The sequence below is a fragment of the Delphinapterus leucas genome, chromosome 3 (assembly GCF_059928025.1).
Source record: "Delphinapterus leucas isolate spDelLeu-1000000601 "Yukka" chromosome 3, BTC_Dleu_Yukka2, whole genome shotgun sequence".
Taxonomy (NCBI): Eukaryota; Metazoa; Chordata; class Mammalia; order Artiodactyla; family Monodontidae; genus Delphinapterus; species Delphinapterus leucas.
In genome coordinates this window covers 77,721,730-77,743,249 of record NC_143131.1, presented here as the reverse complement: position 1 = coordinate 77,743,249, position 21,520 = coordinate 77,721,730, and the positions used below count along the sequence as shown (strand labels likewise).

At 38.5% G+C, this 21,520-nt stretch overlaps 1 protein-coding gene across 15 annotated transcripts in view; it reads left to right on the top strand.

The window, feature by feature from the left end:
• The window catches only part of MCTP1 (multiple C2 and transmembrane domain containing 1), a 357,505-nt gene that overhangs the window by 235,783 nt on the left and 100,202 nt on the right, over positions 1-21,520 (top strand). Inside the window, exon 18 of one of the 15 annotated variants that reach the window (XR_016392454.1) lies at positions 11,744-11,904. The exons of 13 other annotated variants lie outside the window; for them this stretch is intronic. Coding sequence is in view for 1 of the 2 variants with exons in the window: in XM_089908382.1 (XP_089764508.1) it covers positions 11,744-11,854 (111 nt within the window). In the remaining variant the exon portion in view is untranslated. Of the gene's footprint in view, positions 1-11,743; positions 18,701-21,520 lie in introns of those variants that run through there. One more of the 15 variants, XM_089908382.1, reaches the window with a different exon arrangement.

The window sequence follows — 21,520 nt, the reverse complement described above, 5'->3', positions numbered from 1 at the left end:
GACAACTTGCCCATAAAACCCAACTCAAGGTAACACAAAGGGACAGGTTCTATAGGATCACTAATTTTTGGAGACCCAGAGGACCTCATGCAGCTTCTTCACAGTGAATTCCTGTCCATTTTGAAAAATATTAGCATGAGCTTTCTGAAAGCACGTGGTTTGCGGTCACTTTTCTATTCAGTAGTAGAATGCTGTACCTAGAACCTGCCTGCTAATTAGACAAAATTTTGGCCTGAGAAGGTAGACTTGCAAATTTTTATGGGGAAAACTAGCCCAGAATGTCCAATGATATAAAATGGTCAATAAATTTGATAATAATGATATAAAAAGGTCCCTCTTTTTAGTGGGATGGCCATACTGGGCCTGTTGGCTACCCTTAGGGCTGACATAGATGAACAAACCTGCAGGAACTGGAACCCTTGTTAAGTAGATCTGAAGGCAGGAAAGCTTCTCAGAAGTGTTTGTTAATCTCAACCTTTCTAAACAACTGCACTGTGAGAACAGTGTTATTGGAAGCAAGTTAGAAACACCGGAGGGTAAATTTGGAGTAATTTCTCTTGCTTTATAAAATGGGGGAAAAGAAACCCAGCCAGTCGAGTGAGATCTCACTCCAAACCTCAGGATACTATGTCCCCCAAATAATCCCCTGCCCTGAGTTCTAAGATCTAACAGGCAAACTTAGTTCCTTCCATTCAGGCCACCTGAATTTTCCAAGACAATGAGAAAAATGGAATTTGGGTACCCACTTTCAAGTTATATTTTATCTGGTCATCCTACTTTTCTCACCAGTCAGAGTCAAACAGATCAGGAGAGTAAGCCCCACATATTCCAGATTACACACGGATTAGAGACTGCTTTATCAGGAACCTGTTGAGAAGAAGGAAGAAAAGAGACGTCCTTTCATTAAAGTCTCTCCCACATAACTGCCGTCTGTTCTCTTGACTGGAGGAGAAAAGGGGTGGTGGCATGACAGCTACCAGGAAGAAAATTACCATGGCCCTCAGCCTACTCTATTTTGTAGTCTGTTCTCTGGGAAGCCTCTGGGGCATTAGGTGAACTTCATGTGGCCCGTTCATGGTGTTGGAACAGGAGTGAGAAGCGTTGATGAATGCCCATAGTAGTTCCCTAAATTAGCTGATCACCAGAAACACTGAGGGAATAATGAAAAATATAGATTCTAGGGCCCTCCTGCCAGAGATTCTAGTTAGGTCAGTCTGGTGGGGGCCAGGGGTGGCGGGTGAATTCTAAATTTTTCAAAAGCTGTAAGAATTTCATCAAAATGTCTGAATTGTCCTTTCTATCTTCTTTTGTATGTGGATGTGTATGTGTGAGAGGCCAAATTATGCTTCCAGACATATCTGGATCTGGGGGCTTCAATGATTCAATCAGAACTCAGTTTCCGGCCATTTCTTGGCTTAGTTTTCACTGTGTTAGCATTGATCTTAGGCAAGACTTCTCCTAAGTGGCAATCAACACCCCCAGGTCTACATTCTTCTAGCTTTTGGTAAGGAAAAAAAGACTCTCTTTTTCAATAGGCCCAAAGACCCAGAGTTGAGTCTCACTTGTTCTGATTGGCCCATACTTGAACCAATCACTATGACCAGGAGCAGGTACTGCTCTCATGACCAGGTTTGAGTCAAATGCCCATCCTTCTGCAGCCAGAGGTGAGTCAAAAACCATCAACTGAGAGTGGTAGAGGGTTTGCACAAGGAAGTTCAGGGTACTGAATAAAGAAACAAGAGGTGTCAACTATAGAGCAGTGTTGGATGGCCCAATGGTTCCTAAAGAAGGCAGTAATTAACATATATTTAAACCAACAGTTATAGGACTAGGAACTATTACATATAAATAATAAACTGATTAACCGATTTTGGGTGGGGCATGATGCCTTCCCACACTCCCTCCCACACTAACTTTCTTGTATTGCAGATCAAGTCAGACTCATATGACTAAAATTTACCTATAATTGAGGCTGAAGTAAAACAGAAGGAACGACAACAAAAGCAACAACCAAAACCAAAAAAAATAAAAAACAACACTACATTTTTTAGGTCACCAGTGTATCAGGGGACTAGGACTCGTGTAATTGTCAAAAAGGAGTGGAATTGAAAGGTTATAATGTAGCAAGTTTCAACTGCTTCTGTGTGATAGGCCAGGCATATTTTATTCTATTTATTAAAAAAAATTTTTTTTTAATTTAATTTTATTTTTGGCTGCATTGGGTCTTTGTTGCCACAAACGGTCTTTTTCTAGTTGCAGCGAGCAGGGACTACTCTTCATTGCAGTGTGCGGGCTTCTCATTGAGGGCTTCTCTTGTTGCAGAGCATAGATTCTAGGTGCACGGGCTTCAGTAGTTGTGGCACATAGGCTTAGTTGCTCTGTGGCATGTGGAATCTTCCCAGACCTAGGATCGAACCCGTGTCCCCTGCAATGGCAGGAGGATTCTTAACCACTGCACCACCAGGGAAGTCCCCAGGTATATTTTAGCTGTGCTGAAGCACTGGGTGACTCTTGAAGATGTGAGAAGATAAGAGGTTTTCAGCAAGGTATAGGATTTCTCTGTTACAGGTTTCCGGCACTGATTATCATTTTCTTATCTTTGACACCTTTATCTTTAACACAGTCTTTTAAATGGATCTTAAAATGGGAAGGGAGAAGTTCTAAAAACATTAATAAAATGATGACTTTAAATCACATAATATAAAAATATTCTTTTACATTTAACAAGCATTTTTTTTTTTTTTTTAGATGTTGGAGGTAGGAGTTTATTAATTAATTTATTTCTGCTGTGTTGGGTCTTCGTTTCTGTGTGAGGGCTATCTCTAGTTGTGGCAAGCAGGGGCCACTCTTCATCGCAGTGCGTGGGCCTCTCACTGTCGCAGCCTCTCTTGTTGCGGAGCACAGGCTCCAGACGCGCAGGCTCAGTAGTTGTGGCTCACGGGCCTAGTTGCTCCGCGGCATGTGGGATCCTCCCAGACCAGGGCTTGAACCCGTGTCCCCTGCATTAGCAGGCAGGTTCTCAACTACTGCACCACCAGGGAAGCCTCTAACAAGCTTTAAAAATATATTTTTAGGATCTTTTCATGTGATCTTGAAGAGAGGCTATGAAAATTGTTTAAAATCCTTCCAACATTACCACCTTATTTCTGGAAATAAGATAGTAAAGTAGACGTTAAAAAATTATGGCTAATACACATGGTAATAACTTTAATTATAATTATTTAAAGCAGGCTTCATTTTCAATTCCAGTTGAGGTTTCAAAATAATAAAGTTCCTTAATATATTAACAGTACTATATCAATATATATCCCGTGTAAAATTATTTCCTTAGAAGTGAGATAAACTATATCATTAATGGCATTTAATGAACTTTCGTGTTATAATTGAATTGATATTTCTATTCTACAGTTGAGGGAGAGGGTCCCATAAATAATCACTTAATATTTAAGTTACATACTTCCCATGGGATGGATGAATAAAAGTATCGATAAATATAGATACAGTATAGATATAAATTTATATACACACATCTTATGTTATATCCATATACACAAACAATTCATGTTGTATTATAGCTTGGTAAATGTATTCATACATAACCTCTTTTACCCTGAACACTAAAATGTTTTAGCTGATTTGGGGCTCTCATTATCTATAAAGTTTCACAATAGAAAAAGAAAACAGGCTTAATTGTTTTATGGGAGAAATCTTAGAAAACATTTTTTAAGCCCTTTTTATTTTACCTTTTCACAGTGTTCCTTTTTAGGCTCTGTCTCTCTAGCTGTATGCCAGTTACGCTTTACTTTGCATAGGTCAGTCATAAGAGAGAAAGAAACAAAGCCATATAGCCAATCCAGAAAATTCCATGATAGATATTATGATCTGTGTTTTGTTTCTAGGGAGTATATTGCCCTCTCTTTGACACCAACCCCAATCCATATACTTTTTGCTGTAATTTGCAATGAGGTGCTCTTTTCTAGTTGATATTTAGAAACCGTACACCTCTCCCTGCCTCCTGAAGATTGAGCTAATACTTCCTTGGGGCGCAGTGCTTAAGAATCCGCCAGCCAGTGCAGGGGGCACGGGTTTGATCCCTGGTCCGGGAAGATCGCACATGACGCAGAGCAACTAAGCCCATGTGCCACAACTACTGAGCCTGTGCTCTAGACTCCGCGAGCCACAACTGCTGAGCCTGCGTGCCACAACTACTGAAGCCCGCGTGCCTAGAGCCTGTGCTTCACAACAAGAGAAGCCACCGCAATGAGAAGCCCACGCACCACAACGAAGGGTAGCCCCCGCTCGCCGCAACTAGAGAAAGCCCGTGTGCAGCAACAAAGACCAAAGCAGCCAATAAATAAATAAATGGTCCTTTAAAAAAAAAGATTGAGCCAGAGCTAGAGAAGAGGAAACATGTCACTCTCGCTTATTACACCAGTAAACAGTGAACCCAGAGATGCCACTAAGTCGATGTCTTTATTAGAGTGAGAAAGGTGATGAGCACTTCTGCACAGCGTGGTCAAACATGTCTGAAAGGCAACCACGTCAATGAAAGAAGTGTGATGTTGCCACAACAGTGAACTTGTGAAAGGTGAGCTGGTTTCTGCCCAGTGTCATGCACTTAGAGGACAAAGCCACACCTGTCGCCCTGGGAGATACAATAGCTCTGCAGCAGTGACAGCAGAACAGGGAGCCAGTGTAGATTGCAGCAATTGATAGAGAAAATGGCTGTGAAAACAATGGGAAATCTGCCAGGGCTCACCCGCTTCTCCATGCTTGCTATAATTTAGTTAACTTACAAACACACGTATTAAGCTTTATCGTGAAAAAAAATCTAAGAAATGTACGCAGCGGTATAGGAAAATACAGGATTAGCCCAGAGTTTTCGAAGTGCTGGAATAAAAACAGTGGGAAGCAGTTTTCAGATTTATTTCACTCTTCCTGCTGTGTTCAGCAGTTTTCCTTTCTATTTTCTTGATGTAATATACTGAGAAAAACAAACCCAACCAACCAAAGGGAGCTGCTGACTGTTGCTGACCAGAAAAATACAACGAATCCCTCCTAATGTTTTCCTGCTATTTTTGTGGATGGAAGTGAGGGTGAAAAGTTTTATTTCCTGATAGGTGGTACTATAGGTAACTTGGTAATAGACATCACTGAGGAATTCAAATGAAAACCGAAGTCTCTTGGTCCAAATTAAAAGAGCTTCCCAGCACGGTTACAGAGTAAGAAAACATTGTCATATTTATGCAGTAGTGCTTTCTTCTGGGCAGGGAAGGTGACCTTGTATGCTCTATCCTCATTTTCCTGTACTAAGATTTGCTTCATCTGATTTTTTTTCTTTCAGCCTGTTCTGTAAGCTGTCCTTCCTTCCTTCCTTCCTTTTTTTCCCTATCTTCTCTGACTGAGTTTTCCTCAGCATTTTTTTGTCATCCTTTGAGCCATTTCTTATTCACAGGGTAGGGAATTCAACATTTTCTTTTCAAAATGGGTCATATTTTTCATGGGAATTTAAAACTCATTGCGTAATAGTCTCACCTTAAGGTTGGAAGCATTTTATTACCATTTTTCATCACCTGCCTCTAGGACCTTGGTTTTCCAATTATAATTAGCAATCATTAATGCTGACGTTAGCTTTAGCTATTCCTTAATAGCCTTTGTGGAACTTCTCTGAACTCAAAGGAGCAGCAACTGTTAGAAGAACCATCATGTAGATGGTGTCATCAACTAGCATTTTAAATATTTTGAGAGTGTTGGCAAGCTACATCCAAGAGCTATGATCATTCATTGCCTTGGCCTAGTTTCTCTCAGTTCTTTGGATTGGAATTTACCTCCACAGAAATTATCACTTTTTATTTTAAACAACTTTACTGAAGTATAATTTATATGCCATAAAATTTACCCATTTTAAGTGTATAATTCACTGATTTTTAGTAAATTTACAGAGCTGTATGACCCCTCGTGCCAACTATAGTCACTCCCACCATCAGCCCCTAGCAACCACTAGTCTGTTTTCTATCTCTAGTGATTTGCCTTTCTGGACATTTCACATAAATGGAATCATACAAATGTAGTCCTTTACTTCTTTCTGACTTCTTTCATTTAGCACAGTGATTCTGAATCCATGACAGATTGTGTCAGGAGTGCCTTCTTTTTATTGTTGTAGTATTCCACTGTATGGATATAGTACATTTTGATTATCCATTCACCAGTTGATTAACAATTGGGTTGTTTGCATTTGAGGGTATCATGAATAGTGCTACTGTAAATGAGCATTCATATACAAGACTTTATGTGGGCATATGTCTTCATTTCTCTTGGGTAGGTAACTAGGAGTTAAATTGTTGGTTCATATGTTAAGTTTATGTGTGTTTACCTTTTTAAGAAACTACCAAACTATTTTCCAAAGTGATTGTACCATTTTACATTCTCACCAGCAATGTATGAGAGTTCCAGTTTCTCTATACCTTCACAATTTAGTACTTTCTGCCTTGATTATAACCAATCTAGCAGGTGTGAAGAAGTATCTCATTGTGGTTTAATTTACATTTCTCTAGTGACTAACGATGTTGAGCCTCTCTTCAGGGGCTTATTAGACATTCATGTGTTTTCGCTGGTAAAATGTCTATTCAAATCCTTTGTCCATTTTTTAATCACTTTTTTTTAGATTTGATTTTAAATGTTCTTCATATACTCTGGATACAAGTCCTTTATCAGCTTAATGATTTGCCATTTTTTTCTCCCAGTATGTGAGTTGTCTTCTCATTTTCTTAATGGTGTCTTTTGAAGCACAAAAGTTTTTAACTTTAATGAAGTCTAATTTTTAAATACACATTTAGGTCATGTTTTTAGCATTGTATCTATGAGTTCTTTGCCTAGCCCATGGCCACAACTCTTCTCCTATGTTTTCTTCTACACGTTTTATAGTTTTAGCTCTGTGACTAATTTTGTATCAACTTTTGTATGTGGTAATTTCATTACTTTTAAAGACAGATAATTTATACCATCCTGCTCATTCCCCCAAGTTTACCTGAAGATATCTTTGAGAAAGTTCTGAAGGCAAGTAGAAGGGGATAATTATTTTTCTGTTTTTTTTTTTTTTTTTTTATATCTGACCTGATCTCAAACTACACCACCTTTTGGTTAGTATTTAAATTTCCTTTTTGAAATATCTACCTGTTAATAGCTCATATTTTTCTTTAAGAGGACAGTAAATTGCAGAGAGCTCCAGAACCTAACTGAAGCTTGCGAATAACTTAAAAACTGAGCAAAATAATCTTGTGTGTTACTGTCCTAACAATGAATACTCTAGTAAATTGTCAACAAGAAACTGATGACCGTCACATGAGAGTTTAACATCAAAGTTATCCCATCTGAACCCATTGTTATGCCCCCTTAATGTCCTCTTTTGTTTAGACAAAATACAACATTTAGTTATTCAGGAAAACATGATAACACACTGATAGAAAAAGTTCAAAAAATCTTAATTTAAAAAATACAAGTATGTGTTTGTTGAGAATCATACATCAGTGCTTTGTGGCTCAACAAAATGTGTCCACTTACGACAGGTCGTTTTTAGAAATGAGGTTTAAAATCTCATCAAATACAACAACAGCATCTCAGCATCTCCATGTCAATGAAATGAAAGCTTTTCTGAAAATGAAATGGCCTTCTTTTAGAACTCTGGAATCCTAAACTACCAGACATTTCAGGAACTATTTTGGCTGAAAATGATATGAGAGATTTTTCTTTTTCATAATTTTTATTACAGTGGAAATGGTTTTTGTATTTCTAACAGTTTGACAAGAGCTAATTACAATGCGCTCATCTGTTTTGTGGACTAATTTGAGCCATCGGGCATCAACACCATAGACATGCAGCAGCATTGCAAATGATACGCATGCTTCCCTTGCTCCAAGAATTTGTACTTGCTATAAAAGAAAACAGATTTGGACAGCCCTGAAAAAGTTGAGTTTGGTTTGAAGACAACATTTCAGAATTACATTAGAGCTGGCCTACAAGTGAACTAAAAATACCTGCTCATCTCAGTGGTCTTGGCCCAGGGCCTTTCCTTTTACTGTAAAAGTCAGGCTGTTTGAACAGTTGGAGTGCGGCTTGCTTGCTGTCTAAACTAGTGTTCTCTGATAACTTCTGTTACCATTGAAACACAAGCCCTGTTGCATTGAAGAGAATGTTTAGAGGTGTGGAAAATAGCCAAGAGAAATGTATACTTAGTGTTCAAACCTCTAGGCTTCCCGTGTGGTAACTAGACCACTTAGATCTGTTAAGAAAGACATTCATCAGTAAACATTACACAGCAAGGGTAAAAGATGGAATGGAGTAAAGGAGGCTGTTAAAATCAGCCTAGGATGATTATTTGAATTGCAAAGAGAAATGTTCAGACATAGCTAGAGCTGCTAAACATAACTCTTGAAGTTTTTCCAGAACAGAGGGATTGGGGAGAATGAGACCAGCGAAGGAGAAAATTAGAAAATTATAAGACAGAATGGGAAATGAAGTTTCAGAAACCGGTAAGATCACTGAAATATATGATATTATTAGGTCTTAAATCTATTTGTGAGGGTGAAAATTTAAAAACACACTTTCTGACTTTGGCTCTGTGATCTTAAGATTGAAATGAAGATATTAAATCTGGATAAAGAATAACCTGCAGTGACAGCTAGGTTATGTCAGGAGGGATTAAAAAGAAAGATCGGAAATCAGTAGCCCAGGAAAGATAATCACGTAAGTTGGATAAGCCTGGGGGAGATAATTTGAGTGGAAATGAATCAGAATATGGTACCAAACATCCCCAAACTTGGCAGAGTACAGCCCTCTGCATACCAGCTACTGGATGATTATTGATCTGTTTCTGTTCAGTGAGATAGAAGGAGGAGTATAAAGACCACAGGATTAATTCTTAGAGTAACTTGGATCGCAGACTTCACTAACATGTGTTTGGCTTGTTAGATAGCTGGGTATCCTATTTTCTGGCATGTCATGTGGAACAGAGGGAACTTCCCCCTCATGAGCAACTGAAGTGCCAGCTGTTGCCCTAAATATTGTACCTGTTCATGATGGAGATAGCTTTAAAGCCAGATTTCAAGCTTAGGGAAAACTTTACATTTTGTACATCAGCAAACATTGGTATCAGATTTGTGTTTCTAGATACAGCATCTACACACACAAAGAGGGAAGTTGATCAAGAAGCTACTTCAAAAATAGTAATGATAGGGAATCCCCTGGTGGTCCAGTGGTTAAGACTTCACTTTCCAATGCAGGGGGTGCGGGTTCGATCCCTGGTCAGGGAGCTAAGATCCCATATGCTTCGTGACCAAAACATAAAACATAAGCAATATTGTAACAAATTCAATAAAGATTTAAAAATGGTCCACATCGGGCTTCCCTGGTGGTGCAGTGGTTGAGACTCCGCCTGCCGATGCAGGGGACACGGGTTCGTGCCCCGGTCTGGGAAGATCCCACATGCCGCGGAGCGGCCAGGCCCGTGAGCCGTGGCCACTGAGCCTGTGCGTCCGGAGCCTGTGCTCCGCAATGGGAGAGGCCACAGCAGTGAGAGGCCCACGTACCGCAAAAAAAAAAAAAAAAAAAAAAAAAAAAGGTCCACATCAAAAACAAATCTTAAAAAAAAAAGTGATGATAATAGATTAATTTCTTTAAAAATTTAAAAGATAACTATCTTTAATAAGCTTTAACAAACATTTACAGCACTTCCAAAGCCCTAGAAAATACATAAAAATGACACACTTGTGTGACAATATCCCTAACTAAAATATCACAGTTAATCCAACAGTTTTATTAAATAATAGTTTAAAAATTTAAAAGACAGGAAGGGATATCAGAACATACTATAATGACTTGAATATCATGGGAAAATACGCCTTTTTCATTGACACTGGAGAATAAACAAAAGCAAAACAGAAACAAATTGAGAACCAACATTAAAATGCCTTTTTTTTTTAGAAAATAATTCAAGCATGACATGTTCTGTACCTACACTAGTGAGATAGTCATGGGTCCCTACAAAACCAGTTGGATTCTAGAGAAATGGGATTCTGGGAAAAGACAAGCTTCAGTGAGCTTAACAACCTTATTCACTCTTACATGTTTTTTGATGTAGTCCTTAAGTATTTTTTAAGAGCAATTGTTACTTCGGACCAGCAATCTCCTCATGGACCAAATAATACCAGTTCACCAATTCCTCTTAATTGTTGGTATCTGGTCACTTAAAACAATAAATATGTGTTGATCTGTAACCTGCAAGAAGGACTTTGTGTGCAGCCGTTTTTGAATGAGAATTTCTGTGAATGATGAAGCTATTAAAATTAAAAGCATAACTGTGCTTGGTTCTATGGTAGGCATTACAAACTACTAGGTAAAGTACTAATTTCTAATGAAAGGGACCTCAGAGAATCAGCATTCTCTGGGCATCTATAAGCATTTGTCACTTTCATTCTACATCCAAACTTTTACTAACAAGAAACTCACAGCATTACAGGGATTGCTTATCAGTTATTCATGTGTGGTTGATGCGATGCTGTAGTTGGACACACTCTGGGCTTTACACTTTGGAGTTGTCAGTGTTCTCAAAGCAAAGCCAGAGCCTTTCATCTCTGACTTTGATAAAAATGACACCAAATAGTGGTACAACTTGTAAGCTGAAAAAGGAAAAAATCTAAATAAATAAATAATTTCCCAAGCCTTCTGGCTTGCAGGTTCTATTGATATAATATCTCCATCAAGGAGAGTAGGGTGCATTATGCTATGATGAGTTGATAGCACCACCTCTGAGGTTGTTTTGGTCCATTTTGTTGTGGAGATTCTTCAGTAGGTATTTCTGTGAGTCAATTGTAAGACAGCTTCAAATGAGTCCTATCTAGTTGTCATGCTTGCTTCTTTAATAGATGAAGTCAAGCTATGCTTTTCAAAAAGGCCTGGATGTTCTAAGATGGTAGACTTTAAGTTTCAGGTAGCAATTTCAAAAACCCTGTGTACGGTTTCACAAAGTAAAGAATCAGAACTTCCTGGTGTATATTTATAAGTGATCTAAGTAAATGTGAACAAACAATGATATTTTTAACACCTTCAGTAAATATATGAACTAAGTTATAGTATATGCATTCAATTCAAAGCTTTGCCAATAAATCAACCAATTTATTTTTTTCTACTCCTAACCATATACCTCATTCTGTCACCAGAACAACAGAGATAGATGTTCCTCTTAACGTATTTTGCATTTTGCCTAATCAATATAAGTGATCATTTGGTAGAGAGTACACTTTGACTTTTTTGCTCTCAACACATAAAACACACACATACACACACACACACACACACACACACACACACAGCACAAGTCTCTTCAGTCTGGTATTTGGTTGTAACTACTCAAAAAGAAAGCAGTAGAGGGAATCATCTCAGTTCTCATTCTGATTGAGAGAGGGAGAAAAGCCACTGTATATAAGCATGCATGTAAGCATGATAAAGTTCTCTGGGTCATTGCAGCAAGACCATAGGAAACAGCTAAACAAGGTGGAGCGATCCAGTAGGTCTAAGGTTGTGACCAATTCCTTACCACTGTTTTTTTTTTAGAAAATTGTCCAAACAAAGCAAAGCCTCTTTTCAAGAGAGTAACGTGTCATACTTTAAAACCACCTTAAAAAGGCTATTGTTAGGCTGGGAATTAATCAGGTTCACATTGCCTATCTTCTCTCTCCTGTTCACGTAGGTGGTACCAAAAGCTCTAGTGGAATCAACCAGAAATAAAGACCTTAGAACAGGTGGTGACACCATCTGGCTATTTAAATCAAGGCAAAACCACCCCCTTCCCAGAAGATGAAGTTCTGAAGTCCCTGATGATGCATGGAGCCTTACTTAATCCAAGGGAGAGTAAGTGGGCAGAATGGGTTCACCTCCAGTTCTTCTTTAGACATATATTTAAGAAATATTGAGCGTTAATGGAGAGAAAGAATCTAGTGCAAATACATATGAGTGAGTGCAATTCTTTTTCTCTGCTACTCTCATGCCATCATCTAGGAAATATATCTATCCTTCTTCTGTGCACATTTGTATATGTATGTACCTACTGTTTCTTCTTTTCTAAGTTAGCTGTGGAATATCCTAGTGTCTATGTGAGAATTGGCAATGTTTCTCAAAGAGGAGTACTGTTAGCATGGGGGACAGGAAGATTTTTCACCGGGTGGAACTGTTCCGCATATTTCAGGGTGTTTCACACCCATGCCCCACCCAATAAATGCTGGTATCACCCCTTTCCCACTTGAGTCATTGTGATAACTAAAAACATCCCCACGTTTCCAGATGCACCCTGGGGGAGGGGAGTGGCAGCACAGCACCCAAGTGTTTGAAAGTTGACCCTCTTCCCTTACACCCCTTCTTTCCTTGTGCCGAAAAGGATCTAAGGAGGCGGTTGATGGGATTGATTCGCAAACAGTGCTTTCATTTGCTTCTTACTGTTCTCTCCAATCATGTTTTTAATTCAGGAATTTTTTTAACCCGGACGATGGCTTTTTCAAAAAAGAAAAGACATATATTTTGGGTTCCACTTTACATCCACTAGCTTTCTTCTTTAGGGCCAGTCTTAATGGTAGATGTAAAATAGTTTCCTTTTAGGGATTAATTACCATAACCAGTTTTTATATGTGGCTAGACCCCTTAAAAGTTGTTGTTTTTTTTTTAAGCAATGCTTAATTCCTCAAAAGGCAAACACTATGTATTTATTATCTTTCTAATTTGAGGCCTCTCGCACATCAGTGAATATTGTCGCATCAAATGCTGTTAGCATAAGCATCTACTTACTTTTGTTATATTTCCTTATTTTATTTCGTCTGATATAGACATTTTTGAATGATGAAACAAACAGGTAAACAGAGGGTGAAGGCTGGGTGAAAAATGGGTTAATACTGTAAAGGCCGTAAATGTGTTAAGTTTAAGAAAAAAAAATGAATTGAAATTAGGGAGGAAAGGGATTTTCTAAAAGAGCCTTGAAATAATTAATTGTTTTGTAGGAGATGGCCTTTCCATGTAGGCAGAGAATTTTTTCTTCACTTCTTTCTGAAGAGACAGTCAAATAGAGAATCTCATCTCTTAATTAGAAAGAAAAATACTCATCAAACACATCTCATCACTGGAGAGCTAATGATTCACAGCTGTTAGTCTGAAAGGGCAGGCTTTTTTCCTGAACAGTAGGAAGTGTTAATCATTTTGGATGAGATTTCTTTTTTAAAATATACTGTAGTTTGCAAAAGAATAGGATATTTCAATATTCCAACTTAAATGATTTTTCTGAAGTGCGCTCCCCCAGGGATACTGTCATGTGTCGCACTGAATGATTATTGAATGCAGGCATCTTCCACTGCACTTCAATGAGAGCATCAATTGATGGGATGATCTGGACGGCCCAGTCCCTGCCTGGGACTCTTAAAACCCCAGGCTCAAAGAAAGAAAAATCAGGTACATCTTGCACCTCCTAAGAAATGGTATTGCTATAAAATCTTAACATTTTGAATCATTCACTCTACTTTATATAATTTGCCATGTTTAAATGGAAGTGAAAAGCCCAAGCCCACCTTCATTAGCTTCTGAGTAGAAAAGGTCTTTTTGTTTGTTTAATCTTCATGTGAAAAAGTAAGGCTTCTTTTGCTTGTAAAATGTAATTGGCTCAATTATTTTCCAGTCTTTGCCTTTACAGCCACCTTGCTAACCTCTTCTAAACATTTTGGACAGAAGAAAACCTCATTTAATAGAAACCATGTGAATAGCTAACTTTGATTATTCAGAGCCATGCAAGAGAGTGAGGAAAAGGAAGAATGAAATTGTCTCTACAAACCTCATTTTGACCATTAGTGTTTGACCTCTTTGACATGCCAGACCTTTACCAGAGCACCTAAAAAGTGGTATTCCATTTAGTGGTCATCCCAGAGCAAGAGGAAGGAGAAGAAGTAGAGATAGAAAAAAATCTACAAATTGAATAATCAGTCCCTAAATAATTGAGACCTTCAGAGCATCAACATTCACTATAAAATCCTTTACCTTAGAAGCAGTGGAGCATTGTGGGAAAAGCACACTGGATTGGGAGTTAGCTGACTTTGCCACTCAGTAGAGGATGTCCTTAGACAAGTTTAACCTCCTGAGCCTCAGTTTCCTCATTCATAAAATGAAGATAGTCTCAGCCTTCCCAGGCTTCCTTGCAGGACTTTCCCTCTAAAGTTCATGTTATGCAATGTGATATAAGATACTTATTAGGACAAATTATGTCATTTACCTTTCAGTAAATTATAGATTTTCAAAATAGCCATTCTGAATACTTATGATTAAAATGTAGGTTGCTCTTCTTTGGACAAAATTCAACACCCATTCATGATAAAAACCCTCCAGAAAGTAGGCATAGAGGAAATTACCTCAACATAATAAAGGCCATATATGACAAACCCACAGCAAACATCATTCTCAATGGTGAAAAACTGAAACCATTTCTACTAAGATCAGGAGCAAGACAAGGTTGTCCACTCTCACCACTGTTATTCAACATAGTTTTGGAACTTTTAGCCACAACAGCCAGAGAAGGAAAAGAAATAAAAGGAATCCAAATTGGAAAAGAAGAAGTAAAGCTGTCACTGTTTGCAGATGACATGATACTCTACATGTCATAGAGCATCCTAAAGATGCTACCAGAAAACTACTAGAGCTAATCAATGAATTTGGTAAAGTAGCAGGATACAAAATTAATACTCAGAAATCTCTTGCATTCCTATACACTAATGATGAAAAATCTGAAAGAGGAATTAAGCAAACACTCCCATTTACCATGGCAACAAAAAGAATAAAATACCTAGGATAAACCTACCTAGGGAGACAAAGACCTGTATGCAGAAAATTATAAGACACTGATGAAAGAAATTAAAGATGATACAAACAGATGGAGAGATATACCATGTTCCTGGATTGGAAGAATCAACATTATGAAAATGACTATACTATCCAAAGCAATCTACAGATTCAGTGCAATCCCTATGAAACTACCAACTGCATTTTTCACAGAATGAGAACAAAAATATTTCACAATTTGTATGGAAACATGAAAAAACCTGAATAGCCAAAGCAATCTTGAGAAAGAAAAACAGAGCTAGAGGAATCAGGCTCCTGGACTTCAGACTATACTACAAAGCTACAGTGATCAAGACAGTATGGTGCTGGCACAAAAGCACAAATATAGATCAATGGAACAGGGTAGAAAGCCCAGAGATAAACCCACACACATATGGTCACCTTATCTTTGATAAAGGAGGCAAGAATATACAATGGAGAAAAGACAGCCTCTTCAATAAGTGGTGCTGGAAAAACTGGATAGCTACATGTAAAAGAATGAAATTAGAACACTCCCTAACACCATACACAAAAATAAACTCAAAATGGATTACAGACCTAAATGTAAGGCCAGACACTATAAAACTCTTAGAGGAAAACATAGGCAGAACACTGACATAAATCACAACCAGATCCTTTTGACCAACCTCCTAGAGAAAGGAAAATAAAAACAAAACTAAACAAATGGGTCCTAATGAAACTTAAAAGCTTTTGCACGCAAAGGAAACCATAAATAATACGAAAAAACAACCCTCAGAATGGGAGAAAATATTTGCAAATGAACCAACTGACAAAAGATTAATCTCCAAAATATACAGGCAGCTCATGAAGCTCAATATCAAAAAAACAAACAACCCAATCCAAAAATGGGCAGAAGACCTAACTAGACATTCCTCCAAAGAAGATATACAGATTGGCAGCACACACATGAAAGGATGCTCAACATCACTAATCATTACAGAAACACAAATCAAAACTACAATGAGGTATCACCTCACACCAGTCAGAATGGCCATCATCAAAAAATCTAGAAACAATAAATGCTGGAAAGGGTGTGGAGAAAAGGCAACCCTCTTGCACTGTTGATGGGAATGTAAATTGATACAGCCACTATGGAGGATAGTATGGAGGTTCCTCAAAAAACTAAAAATAGAGCTACCATATGACCCAGCAATCCCACTACTGGGCATACACCGTGAGAAAACCATAATTCAAAAAGAGTCATGTACCACAATGTTCACTGCAGCTCTATTTACAATAGCCAGGACATGGAAGCAACCTAAGTGTCCATGGACAGATGAATGGATAAAGAAGATGTGACACATATATACAATGGAATATCACTCAGCCATAAGGAGAAACAAAATTGAGTTATTTATAATGAGGTGGATGGACCTAGAGTCTGTCATACAGAGTGAAGTGAGTCAGGAAGAGAAAAACAAATACCGTATGCTAACACATATATATGGAATCTAAAAAAAAAAAATGGCTCTGAAGAACCTAGGGGCAGGACAGGAATAAAGACACAGACATAGAGAATGGACTTGAGGACACAGGGAGGGGGAAGGGTAAGCTGGGACGAAGTGAGAGAGTGGCATGTATATATATACACTACCAGACGTAAAGTAGATAGCTAGTGGGAAACAGCCGCATAGCACAGGCAGATCAGCTCGGTGCTTTGTGACTACCTAGAGGGGTGGGATAGGGAGGGTAGGAGGGAGACGCAAGAGGGAAGGGAAATGGGGATATATGTATACACATAGCTGATTCACTTTGTTATACAGCAGAAACTAACACACCATTGTAAAGCAGTTATACTCCAATAAAGATGTTAAAAAAAGCAGGTTGCTTTTAAAGCCTGGCACAAATAGATACTGAAGGATTGTGTTTTGTGATGTTAGTGATAAAATCATATGCAAGATAACACTGATTTAGATAGAAGGTATTTGGATTTAAAAGTGAAAAAAATGTATGGACAGGAATTGACATTCTTAAAGCTGGTACTTCAGAACAAGATACTTTTATATCTAGGGAAATGAGAATGTTAAAAATTGTCAACATTTAAAAACCTAATTTTTTTCAACTCCAGACTTCACAAAATCTACAATGTATGCTAATGTCATTTACTAGCAATAATGACTTTCTCTAAAGATCTGGATTTTCTTGCTCTGATTATTAGTAAAACATTTCCGTGCAACCCCTCATAAGTTTAATATTGGGTTGGCCAAAAAGTGCCTTCAGCTTTGAAGTAAAAATAAAAGACACATATTTCATTTTCACCAAGAACTTTATTGAACAACGTATTCACCGTTCCACTGCCTTCTGCCATTTTTCAGGCAACTTCGTAATGCCGTCTTCCCAAAACTTTTTATCTTTTTGAGCAAAGAACTGTTCCAGGTGCCTTTTACAGTCTTCCAGGGAATTGAAATTTTTCCATTGAGAGAATTTTGTAAAGACTGAAATAAATGGAAATCCAAAGATGCAATGTCTGGTGAATACAGCGGTGAATCAGAACTTCCCAGCCAAGCTGTAACAGTTTTTGCCTGGTCATCAAAGAAACATGTGGTCTTGCGTTATCCTGATGGAAGATTATGCGTTTTCTGTTGACTGACTCTGGATGCTTTTCGTCAAGTGCTGCTTTCAGTTGGTCTAATTGGGTGCAGTACTTGTTGGAATTAATGGTTTGGTTTTCCGTAAGGAGCTCATAATAGAGGACTCCCTTCCAATCCCACCATATACACAACATCACTTTCTTTGGATGAAGACCTGCCTTTGGTGTGATTGGTGGTGGTTCATTCCACTTGCCCCACAATCTCTTGCATTCCACATTATTGTACGATATCCACTTTTCATTACCTGTCACAATTTGTTTTAAAAACAGAACGTTTTCATTGCATTTCAGTAGAGAATCGCATGCAGAAATAAGGTCAGGAAGGTTTTTTTCTCTTAACTTATATGGAACCCAAACATCAAAGCGAGGAACATAACCAAGCTGGTGCAAATGATTTTCGATGCTCTGGATATTTTGAGTATGTCGGCTATCCCCCGTGTGGTATAACGTTGATTGTTCTCAATTAATGTCTCTATTTGATTGCTATCAACTTCAACTGGTCTACCCGACCATGGAGCACTATCCAGTGAGAAATCTCTAGCACAAAACTTTGCAGACCACTTTTGACATGCTTGATCAGTCACAGCACCTTCTCCATACACTGCACAAATCTTTTTTTTGCGTTTCAGTTGCCTTTTTACCTTTCTTGAAAAAATAAAGCATAATATGCCAAAAATGTTGCTTTTTTCTTCCATATTCAATAATAAAATGGCTACACAAAAATTCACCAGTTTTGATAAGCTTTTTTTTAAATGCACGCCGGTATGACAGCTGTCACATACAATCTAACAAAATTGTTTCGAATGAAGTTAAAGACAACTAAGTGCTACTAGAGCCATCTTACGGAAAAAAACCGAACAATCCTTTTGGCCAACCCAATACTTATGGCTTCCTTCCAGCAAACCCCTTCCTCCCAGACCACACAGAAATCCCTCTAAGGAACACCATCCATCTTCTATAATTGCTCAAAGAACAATTATCATGTTGACTTATCTTGGAGTATCATTTTATAAAGTCTCTGTTATTTTTCAGAAACAATTTTAAATATGAAAAACAGGGCTTCCTGGTGGCGCAGTGGTTGAGAGTCCGCCTGCCGATGCAGGGGACACGGGTTCGTGCCCCGGTCCGGGAGGATCCCACATGCCGCGGAGTGGCTGGGCTCGTGAGCCATGGCCGCTGAGCCTGCGCGTCCAGAGCCTGTGCTCCGCGACGGGAGAGGCCACAACAGTGAGAGGCCCGCGTACCGCAAAAAAACAAACAAAACAACAACAACAACAACAAAAAAAAAAGAAAAACATAAAATTGACATTACTTACATTGGTATAGTACTTTATGATAACGCATTTTCACGTATATTACATAATTTGTTTCCCACAGCCTACTTGTGAAATAGACACATATTACCATTTCCATTTTATAGATAATAGACTAAAATAAAAGAGAATAACTGACCTGCCCAAGGTCTTATGATGATCATATAGCAGAAATGGAACTCAAAACACTTCTTCAGGCTCCTGGTCCAGACCATATTTTACTCTACCATACTGTCTCCTTGGAGAGAAAATAGGTATCAGTTAGCATTTGCTGTATAACAAACCACTCTATTAGTAGCGCAAAGCAACTACCAGTTATTTAGTAATGATTCTGTAGGTGAACAAGTTGGATCAGGCTCAGCTGGGTATTTCTTTTGTTCTCAGCTGGGCTCACTTATGCATCTCTGGTCAGCTTCTGGCCAGTTAGGCAACTTTGCTTCTGAATGCTGTCTGGCTTCCAACTGGGGCAATGGAGACAACTGTATCACATGTTTCTTATCATTCAGCAGACTAGACTGTGCTTGTTGACATGGGCTCAGGGTTTGAAGCATGCAGAGGGAAAAACCCAATGAGCAAGTGCTTTTTAAGCCTCTGTGTTCAGCATTTTTACAACTCCTCCCTCGGCCCAAACAAGTCCTATGTCTAATCTCAGTGTCATCGTGGGAGAGTATTTCAAAAAGCCTGGATACATGGAGATATTAACAAATTGGGGTCATTACTGCATGTAATCACTATAAGCTAAATATAAAAATACTGAAAATGGCACTCGCTTTGTCATCTTTTCCTATTGTAGTTGACGTAGCTTTTTAAACACAGCTCTAATGCTTGAATCCGCCCTGTGGATTCTAGAGTGGAATAGGGAAAGTGATGAGCTATAAGAAAGGCCAAAAAAATTATATATAGTATGAGCCAATATATTCCTGCTTGTAATAATACCTAATGTTTATTGAGCATCTTACAGTTGCCAAGCACTAGGCTAATTCCATCTCAAATCTGTAAGTAGTATAGTTTTAACTTTCAGATTATAAAATTAAGAGTAATCTAGTAATACATCACATAGATAGTGACTAGTAAGCTTGGATAAAAACATGGGCCTGTTTCAAACTCTCAAGCTCTTTCTAGTGTGTCACACTGAAGCAGCTTTTTTAGGGATCCCATGATTGTGGCTAACAGTCCAAGGCAGATTGACAAAGAGCTTCTACCATCCAGGATAATGTGTAAAACTCACAATATCCTTTTTCTAATGAAGAAGGTTGTGTGTACTTCTAATGTCCCATGAAGATTTTCTGATACAGAGTTTTAGTAGTAAATCACAACCATCTAGTAATTTGCAAAAAGGAAACCACCAAATTCTTGGAATAATTTTAGTTTCTAATGAGCAAGGCTAAATAATGTAGGGATAGATGTTTTGTTTGGAATGGGGTCATGGATTTTATGAAAGTAAAATAAAGATGGTCCAAGTTTTCTTATTAAAAGTGTTGGGGGAAGTGGGGGAAAAGGCAAGGAGAATGTGACAGAGAGAGAGAGAGAGGAAATATAAGGAAAGGATGTCATAGTGATGAAGTCAAAGGAAATTAAACACTGTACAAATGTGCAGGAGTCCTTATTACCTAGTTTAACCTGGAGAAATTCTAGAATCATCAGATCCTCTCTCCATGTCCCATGCAGGCAAAAAGGTTTCTGGATATATGGGTCGCAAAAAATCCTAGGCATTTTTGGGTTTATATATTTTTTTAATTGCTTTTTTGGTCCCATTTTAGCCCATTATGTCTCTTTTTTTCAAACCCCAAACTTATGAAAAGTGTGGTCAGGACCAAGGACAGATCCTGCATTGTCTTAGCCTTCCTGGAGTTTTTCTTTGTTTTTTTTTTTTTTGTTTTTTTTTTTTTTGCGGTACGCGGGCCTCTCACTGCTGTGGCCTCTCCCGTCGCGGAGCACAGGCTCCGGACGCGCAGGCTCAGCAGCCATGGCTCACGGGCCCAGCCGCTCCGCGGCATGTGGGATCTTCCCGGACCGGGGCACGAACCCGTGTCCCCTGCATCGGCAGGCGGACTCTCAACCACTGCGCCACCAGGGAAGCCCCCTGGAGTTTTTCTGAGCTTCCTTCTTTCTCCTGCTGCCCTGGTGAAACACTGAAGACCCATCCAGGAGTGTTTTGGTATTTTGTAGGATAAAGGAAAGGATCCCATCTTCATGCAAGTGGGCTCCAGGGAGAAAAGAAGCTTCAGTGTGGAGAGAATAAGCTAAAAGACCCCTTTCTTCCTCTGAGGGCTCTTTGTTTGTGGATCATCACCATTGACAAGTATTAGAATCATCACTAGTACTATAGAGAATAATTGCTTTTTTCTTAGTGATTCTTAGCAATATGAGTCCAGAGACCATGTCTTATCCTAATTTTGAACACCCAATATTGCATAGCACATAGGTGTTTAATAAATACCTTTTATTGTTAATCTGTGTTCATGCTCTTTTTCTTTTTTTAAATTGAGGTATAATTGACATATAACACTATATTAGTATCAGGTGTTCAACATAATGACTCAATATTTGTATACATTGTGAAGTGATCACCTGCAGTAAATCTAATTACCACCCCTCACCGTACAGTTACAAGTATTTTTTTCTTATGATGAGGACTTTTCAGATTTATTCCTTTAGCAACTTTCAAATTTGCAGTACAGTATTATTGACTATCATG